Source organism: Raphanus sativus, chromosome 9, assembly GCF_000801105.2.
Source record: "Raphanus sativus cultivar WK10039 chromosome 9, ASM80110v3, whole genome shotgun sequence".
Taxonomy (NCBI): Eukaryota; Viridiplantae; Streptophyta; class Magnoliopsida; order Brassicales; family Brassicaceae; genus Raphanus; species Raphanus sativus.
In genome coordinates, this window is record NC_079519.1 from 28,625,162 (window position 1) to 28,633,788 (window position 8,627).

The 8,627-nt window shown below is 38.1% G+C and overlaps 2 protein-coding genes across 3 annotated transcripts; one reads left to right on the top strand and one right to left on the bottom strand.

Moving 5' to 3' along the window:
• Nucleotides 1–161: 161 nt before the first annotated feature.
• On the bottom strand, nucleotides 162–3,194 carry LOC108823670 (uncharacterized). Of its 2 annotated transcripts, XM_018596927.2 has the most exons (14): nucleotides 2,962–3,194; nucleotides 2,809–2,856; nucleotides 2,676–2,736; nucleotides 2,561–2,593; nucleotides 2,281–2,408; nucleotides 1,974–2,108; nucleotides 1,816–1,892; nucleotides 1,477–1,733; nucleotides 1,305–1,361; nucleotides 1,052–1,220; nucleotides 912–969; nucleotides 738–823; nucleotides 573–629; nucleotides 162–469 (listed from the first exon to the last, which is right to left on the bottom strand). In XM_018596927.2, exons 1-14 carry the CDS (start codon nucleotides 3,134–3,136, stop codon nucleotides 344–346), a joined length of 1,467 nt encoding a protein of 488 aa, XP_018452429.1. In that variant the 5' UTR covers nucleotides 3,137–3,194; the 3' UTR covers nucleotides 162–343. The 2 variants fall into 2 exon arrangements, with proteins under 2 accessions (XP_018452429.1, XP_018452430.1); XM_018596928.2 differs by lacking the exons at nucleotides 2,809–2,856; nucleotides 2,962–3,194 and having other exon boundaries at nucleotides 2,281–2,388; nucleotides 2,676–2,733.
• Nucleotides 3,195–4,138: 944 nt separating this feature from the next.
• On the top strand, nucleotides 4,139–7,055 carry LOC108828387 (scarecrow-like protein 28). The gene has a single exon (XM_018602060.2). It carries the CDS (start codon nucleotides 4,877–4,879, stop codon nucleotides 6,827–6,829), a length of 1,953 nt encoding a protein of 650 aa, XP_018457562.1. The 5' UTR covers nucleotides 4,139–4,876; the 3' UTR covers nucleotides 6,830–7,055.
• The last annotated feature ends 1,572 nt before the right edge of the window (nucleotides 7,056–8,627 follow it).

The window sequence follows — 8,627 nt, forward strand, 5'->3', positions numbered from 1 at the left end:
AGTAAACAACAAAATTAGATTAATTTGCATTTTTCTTTTGCAACACAATTAGATTAATTTGTCAAGCTTATGTACTTTTTATACAAAAAGTATGATTAAAATTAAATTTAGTTACTACTTTTATAAATAAATAAAGTAAATTAACTCAGTTAGACCCACACTTCTCAACTTGTCACGTTTACTAAAGCGTAATAGTAAACTATTGGTTACTTTAGTTGCAAGGTACATGAGATCTTATGTTTCAAACACATAAACAGAATAACTAACACAAACACATGTAGCCAGCGTTAGGCGATTGCGGTTGAACTAATCGCACCACTAGGCTAAAGACAAATTATCTTCTTCACGTGTGGTGCAATTTACCTTCAGATGGCTTAGTGCTCTCGATCTTCTGATGGTTTGAGTTACATTTCTTCAGCGCCCGATCATGGTTCAGCATTGCGCTTACGCTCTCAACCACGAAAACGATCTGTAAAACCGTAAAGACCCGTAAGCCGTTTCATTCAAGAAAACCCAAAAATTGAGTTTTAATCACTATATATAGAGTAATGGATTCAGGACTGTGCTTTTACCTGAAAGCACGTATAGCCAATAGCGTTTCCAAAGTAGAAATTGGCGTTACCGGTGCCCTGAAGCGAAGAATCAAAAAGTTAGGTTCTGAAACTACAGCACTTGAGAACACTTGGTTGCTAATCTTATGATGAACTGTTTGATGGATTTGAGTTGAAGATAGTTACCCGCCATATCCAGAGATTGTGCATCACAGGGCTGAGGAGAGATACACCAAGATATCCACAAAAGAGGAAGAACGAGAACTTCATATCTACCCCAAAACAAAAACAAAAACAGAGTTTAATTATATTGCAAAGGCTAAAACATTAATTGCTAAAGAGTAATGTGTTTGATTTCACCTGCTAACTCATTGACGAACAATGCCCACAAACTCAAATATAAAGCTGAATCTCCAACCTAAGCCAGGTTTAACATTGTATAAACACAGCTTCTCAGAAGAAAGATAATAATCAGTTCACGGCGAGGTTAAACTACTTACCGAAGGGTAAGATTTAAGAAGTGAGGAGATCGCCAAGTAAATGAAAGCCAGGAAGCAAGGTCGATGTTTCAACCGTATGGCTAAAGGCAGTAACATAAACAGTATATTGACGTGGAATACTATCAAGAAGAAGTTTCTGAAGAAGTCGAAGACTTCTGCAAAGAAGTACCTGAAAAGTGAGATGAAGATCAACAATGGTTTAAGAAGAGCAGATGCTTCCTATTCGTCACCAGTCATATGAGCTTATACTTACCAAAAGACTCCTATGTTCGGTGACAGATCTTCGATACTGAGAATGAAACCATATGTCCTGTAATAAGGAGCACAAACATACTATCAGAAAGACTATATGATCTGACCTGGAATCTATCAGAAACTTAGCCTATGTGGATATGAATTTTGGTTTCCTCAGAGCTAAGAGTTACCTCTTGAACATCTCTTCGAGCCCACCATGCTTACTCAGTGATAAGCTACACAAAACCATTACACAGAGCGACCACACAAGTACCCAGAACACGAAGTGCAGGACTGTTTTCCATAGAAAGGGAAGTTTTGCAATCGGTTTCGATTTGGCTTGTTTAGAAGCAGAAGAGGTTGATCTGTTCTCACTTTCTACATTTCTGGTCTGAAGGAACAATTTCAGAGGAGGAGCATCCAAACCGTATCCCAATAAAAAGATTACCTGTGAGAAACAAACAAGGAGAATTAGAATCTGTTTACTAAAAGAAACATGAACACACATAAATCATGAAACTGATACATACAGGAATAGTCAGAATTGCAGGATAAAGAGATAAATGAGTAGCCATGACTAAACCAAATGCCGCCAGAGGAACTCGTCCTGCACAGGTAGAAAAAAATATGTGTAAAATGCAAAGAAACTATTGATAAAATCAATGTACAAGTGTCATAATCTTCTTACGAGTAACTGCTCCATTTAGTGCCAATATGACAGCCAGATTTTCGATTGGGGAAGTTGATAAACCCACACAACATACGATTGTGAAAGGATTCCATAAGTACACAAGAGCAGCAATATCACCGCATGGTAGGATCCCTGCGGAGAACACGAAAAGGAGAGATCAGTCTTTGCCTTCAAGTAAATAGTTGCAAGGAAGAAAAAAGAACACTCTAAACGAGCCAAAACAAATCTACCCATGAATTAAGAGGACTGTATATAACAACATCTGTATTTTCACCAAAAGGAGTAGAATTAAGAGAGACGATACCTTCTTTATCCCTTGGCGACTTAAGAAGGCCAAGTAGCCTGGCATTCAATCCATAAGCCATCTGGAGTTTGTGACCAATACCTCTAAGAAGCAATGCACTCAATATATCTGCAATAACAAAAACCAAGCTGCATCCAAGACAGGTGTTGGTATCCAAGTACATTGAAAGAAGATCTCTTTATTTACATAATTTCCATCTCTTAGCCACATAGAGAAGAGCTTCTATAAACACAATCTAATCCTACACTAGATCATGGTATGATGATGAGAAGTAAAGTACCTGCAAAAGAGGTGACTTGGTTGCCCTTTAATCCTGAAAGTAACATCCAAAGTGTCTTCCTTTTTAAACTCTCAAGTTGAAACAACAAAGTTTCAGATGATGTCAGCCAACTAACCTCTGAACTGTGAGAGGTCCGAGAAGCGAGAGGAGCAACGGAGAGCCATGATACATAGATCCTGCGCCAAAACACAAGTAAAAGACTTGAGATTCAAGCAAACCTAAAATCAGAAACTAAAGAGAGGATCAACCTGCATATGGTGACATTGATGCCTGCTTCAACCAGTAACCTTCAGCAACTGAAAAATAAACAAAATCAACACGAAACACGGCGAAATGTAAGGAGAATTCGAGATTTGTAGAGTTGATAATGAGAGATGGAGAGAGAGAGAGAGAGGAGATACGGCGGCGGATGCTGGTGAGAGGAGTGGAGACCTCAGGACGGGAAGAGAGGTTGAGATTTCCCGAGAATGAGATCAGGATCAATCGGAAAAGTACGGATGATAAAGCCCAAATCCAGAACCGGCATGGCTTCTTCTTCTTCTGTTCATCCGCCATTTCTCCGTCGTCTTTAGTCATCTCTCTCTCTCTTTACTTTTTTTTTCAATTTGCCGGCGAGTGATGAGAGACGATTCAGACGAAAAGCCGATCTGATGAAACGACGACGAATGGTAGGCTTTGTCAAAAAGCCCATTAGTTTTGGTACTAAGCCCATTAGTTGTACTTGGAGATGTTCTAGTTTTTTTTCTAACATCAAAATAGCAAAATTTTTGTTCTCTTTTGAGCTTCATTGTGAAAGTATATACTGTCTCTAAGTTGTTCTCTCAAGAAACTCTACGTTCGTGTTACACCAATTCAATGCTCCCTCCATTCTGCTTCAATTATGAATTCGAGTATTGAGCAAAAGGTTCTATAAGTTTTTTTTTACAAAAGGAACTGAAATTAATGAATCAAAGAAAATATAAATGTCTAAGTTACTTAACTTTATACCAATTAAGATAATCAAAATTTTGATTTTGAAAAAGCATTGTGTACTTCGAATCAATTGAATTTTGCATTTTTAAAAAATAAATTGAATTTTTTATTCTTAAAATAAATTGAATTAGTATTCCTCAGTATTTGTTCATAATTATGAGAAAGTGTTTATTATTGTGATGAAGGATTTTTTCTGTAGTTTACTCTTGACAAGTCTGAGTTTTATACCCAAAATAGTTATTGGGTCTGCATAATATAACCAGGAATGTACTATCATAATACTAAATTAAATTTCCCTTAAAATAAATGCCTTGTTGCCAAAAAAAAAAGAGAGTAATAAAATGTTTTATTTTAGCGTGTATATTAAAGTCTTTTTCCAACTAGACTTCATTGATGTCCGGACACACCCAACACTCTCCTTCCTCTCCCAACGGTCATATTTCTCCGACAATATACAAACGGTCACTAAACCTTTAACCACTTTTCCACCGTTCGATTCTACAAATCCAACGGCTCAGAAACATCCAGATTGCCTCGTGCACCACTCACTCTGCCCCAAAAAAAAAACAATTACTGTAAAAAGAAAAGTGACAAGTTCAATTCTCGAAGACCCAACAAGACAACAAACTAAAAAAGTAGGTGAAAGTATGGTATTAGTAGAACAACCCTGTATACTACCACATTCTGTAGAGTGGTAGAGAGAGGGAGAGAGAACCAAAAGTGAGTGAGAGTGAGAGAGAGAGAAACCAGAGAGAGAGAGGGAGAGAGAGAACAAGAAAGAAAAGGATTATAGCAGTCACAGTAATCTCTGAGTGAAGTTCTGATCTGGGTCTTGGGTTTCTTGATCTGGGGAATTTGGCAAACCGGGATGGAAAACCGGAACGGAGAACCGGGTTTACAAAGTCTGTTCATCAACGGAGGAGACCACCTTCTTCAACAGCAGATTCCTCTGTTCATGATGATGTGAATTCGTTTGGTCATCACTATCATCTACATTTTTAGATTTTGTTTGTTAAAAACAGTTTGAAGGAATCCGATGATTGTGTGTTTATGGTAGATTGATTTGATTAAGTTTATAGATTAGTTCTATTCTTTCATTCTTTTATTTGATTATTTATTGGGGGAGGGTATTCATTTCATTTTCTCTTATTTATTTGCATATTAAGTCACACAAAAAAAAATCATTATTTTTCATTCATATAGGATTCACTTTGATTTCTCATTTTTTTCCCATCGGATTCCATTTTTTAATCAATTGTTGTTTGTGCAAACACTCACACACACACACACACTTAGACCATATCACAGATATTTTGGGTTGGGTAGATATATATTTTGTAGAGGATGTTGGCAGGTTGTTCAAGTTCATCATTGTTGTCACCGACCCGAAGATTAAGGAGTGAAGCAGTAGCAGCAGCAGCAGCAACATCATCAACCGTATCAGTGCATTTTCCCATGAACACACAGAGACTGGACTTACCCTGCAGCAGTAGTAACTTCTCCCGCAAGGAAACACCTTCGAGCCGACCACTTGCACGAAGCATCTCCCTCGACAACATCAACACCAACAACAACAAAACTGGTGGATGTTCGCTTAAGCAGAGCATAAAGCTTCCACCTTTGGCAACTACAAGAGGAAACGCAGATGGGTTTTCTTGGAACAACGACAACAACAACAGAGAGAAGAAGAGCTTAAAGAGATTGGCTGAAGACAAGGAGGACGAGTCTTGTCTGAGCAGAGTTAAGAGACAAAGAGGTGGAGAAGAAACAGGTGGAGATGATCACAACATGGGTTTCTGGTTTGAACATTTCACTCCAGCACCGTTACCCTTTTCTTTGACATGTTCAGGTGATAATAACGATGATGAAAAGGTGATCTCTTCTCAGCCTTTACCGGGTCATCCACACTGGGTTAACTCGGTGATAACCGAGTTAGCTGGTTTAGGCGATAAGGACGTTGAGACTAACCGTCCTGCTTCAGGATCATCAACAAGCGCATCAGCAGAGAGTCATAGCCTTAGACACAGCAGAGTACCACAACCAACAAACGGTTCAAGAAACCCATATTCACAACACCAAGGCAGCAGCAGCATTGAAGGAAGGATCAACAACGGCAACAACAACAACAACAACCACAGGAACGATTCACAGAGAGATCTAGAGCTAGTGAACCTCCTCATCGGATGCTTAGAAGCGATCAGGACAAGAAACATAGCAGCCATCAACCATTTCATCGCGAGAACAGGCGAACTCGCTTCTCCCAGAGGAACCACACCGATGACTCGTCTCATATCTTACTACACCGAAGCTTTAGCTCTAAGAGTGGCTCGCATGTGGCCTCACATCTTCCACATCGCGCCGCCTCGCGAGTTCGAAAGAACCCTCGAGGCCGCCGACGACGCGCTTAGGTTCTTGAACCAAGTGACACCCATCCCGAAGTTCATCCACTACACAGCGAACTCAATGCTGCTCAGAGCGTTCGAAGGGAAAGAGAGAGTCCACGTCATCGACTTCGACATCAAGCAAGGGCTACAATGGCCGAGCTTCTTCCAGAGCCTAGCTTCGAGGCCGAACCCCCCGCGCCACGTGCGGATCACGGGCGTGGGGGAGTCGAAACACGAGCTGAACGAGACGGGAGACCGCCTCCACGGCTTCGCGGAGGCGATGCGTCTCCCGTTCGAGTTCCACCCCGTGGTGGACAGGCTCGAGGACGTGAGGCTGTGGATGCTCCACGTCAAGGAAGGAGAAGCAGTCGCCGTGAACTGCGTTTCGCAGATGCACAAGACGCTCTACGACGGGACGGGAGCCGCGGTTAGGGACTTTGTTGGTCTGGTGAGGAGCACGAACCCTGTGGCTGTCGTTGTCGCGGAACAGGAGGCGGAGCACAACTCGAGGCAGCTCGAGGGGAGAGTGTTTAACTCGCTCAAGTACTACTCGGCGGTTTTCGACGTGATGCACAAGCGTCTCGGGGTGGATAGCTTGATGAGGGTTAAGATCGAGGAGGTTTTGTTCGGGAGGGAGATCAGGAACATTGTGGCGTGCGAAGGAAGTCATCGGCAGGAGAGGCATGTGGGGTTTGGGCAGTGGAGGAGGATGCTGGAGCAGTTAGGGTTTCGGAGTCTTGGAGTTTCGGAGAGAGAGGTTTTGCAGAGCAGGATGTTGCTTAGGATGTATGGAGATGGGGATGAGGAGTTCTTTAATGTAGAGAGGAGCGATGAAGACGGAGGAGGAGTCACGTTAAGGTGGTTGGATCAGCCGCTTTACACGGTCTCGGCTTGGAGTGTCGGAGGGGTTTAAGAAAGAAAAATGAAGAAGTTTATTTAATGAAATTTTATACATTTAGGGATTTTAGAAACTATATAGAAATGGGTAGGTAAAGTGTTTGTTTAAGAAGAAAATTCGTTTAATTCTTTTATTCCTTTTTCTTGGGGTGGGAAATTTTTTTTATAAATGAAGGCTTAGAAGAAATATTTTGTATTAGTTTGGGATCTTATAATGAATAAGAAAATGAAGTAATTTTATATTTTGAATCAACAAAATTTAGTGATATTTTACTTGAATATTTGCGAAGGAATTTTACTTTTATAGTAAAACACCAAACATTGTTTTGGTTTGATTTTTCTATTGAATCAACAAAATTTAGTGATATTTTACTTTACTATTTGTGAGAAATTTTTACTTTTCTATTAAAACAACAAACAAATGTATTAGTTTGAATTTTCTATTCTTTTCTTTTATCAATAAGGAAATCTATTGAATCAAACAAAAATTTGTAAGGAATTCTTTTTTTTTTATGTTAACAGTAGAAACAACAACACAGTGTGATTGTTGATCTGGGCCAGTATAAAGTCAGCCCATTACTTATTAGTAAGTTTCATTTGTATATTGCCTTGCGGTGTAGCTTATGGTTCGGCCTCATAGCTACATTGAATTTTATGAATTTTGTTTTGTTTTTCTTAAGGAAGATTATTTTGATAGGTTTTAACATTTTCTTCACTGGAAGTATTTCAAGTCATGTTTTCCGAGACAATAAAAAACTTCCAAGAAATTTTATATATGGATGAACAGTAATATGCCAAATATAGAATAACACTGTTTATTTACACTATTTTTAGAGTAAATATTTTTTTTACAAACTAACCCCTTTTATATATTTTCATTTTTACCAAAATAAAATCATATAGTATAACTTCACACATTTTAAATATTACGTTTAGTATATCTTTTTTTTATAATAATATTTTCTATACAAATTTATTTTTTAAATAATCATGTAAATATATAAATAGTGTAATTGTAATAAAATATTTGTTATAAAATAAAATATATAGGTAATATTTGAATATTTTAACATTCAAGGATTATATAATAAATAAATTGAGAAGATTATATTTGCACGATTTATTTTAGAGTAAAAAATAGAAATAACCATTAAAACAAAATTCTCTTATATTTCTTAGAATAAAAAATAGAAGCAATCGTTAGAAATGATCCTACATCTTTTACTATTGAACATCTATTGTTTTTTTTAACTAAAAACCCATCTTTAATTTTCATACTAATTATAGATTTTTCACAAAAGACTTAACAATAAAAGAAGAAAAAGAATGGATAACAGTGAAAATGGAGATCGAAGTAGATAATAGTGTACGTGACAACTATGATGACAATACCAATAAACACTATCAACACTTTATTTTTGTTGTCGTGGTTACTAAAATGTCTATATAAGATTAACATCATTTTGTTTTCTGTTTGGGGTGGCAGCGGTGATAATGGTGTTGGCAGCAGTGCTGGCGACAAATCAAACACATAAAGGAACTGGTAAAGGGTTAATTAACATCTTCGTGACAAAGAAAAAAGGGTTAACATCTTTCTGGGTCGACTAGGCCATGCTAATATTAAGGCTGTATTGTAATAGAAAATGTAGTGCGGAGGCGTAGGTATCCAAATAGTGAAAAGACTGCATTATAATGAATTTCCTTAAATTGAAAAGAAGTGCACACGACATCACTATCTACCCACTGGATACCAACCTTCCATTCACAAAATATCATTTTCTGTATTATTAGTTTTCGGTTGTTTTTAGTGTTTA

Coding starts and splice junctions, on each gene's coding strand:
- LOC108823670 (XM_018596927.2), bottom strand. CDS start 3,136: ATGACTAAAGACGACGGAGAAATGGCGGATGAACAGAAGAAGAAGAAG. Junction 2,737..2,808: donor ATCAATGTCACCATATGCAG/GTTGATCCTCTC, acceptor GTTTTGGCGCAG/GATCTATGTATCATGGCTCT. Junction 2,594..2,675: donor GGACCTCTCACAGTTCAGAG/GTTAGTTGGCTG, acceptor TGTTACTTTCAG/GATTAAAGGGCAACCAAGTC.
- LOC108828387 (XM_018602060.2), top strand. CDS start 4,877: ATGTTGGCAGGTTGTTCAAGTTCATCATTGTTGTCACCGACCCGAAGA.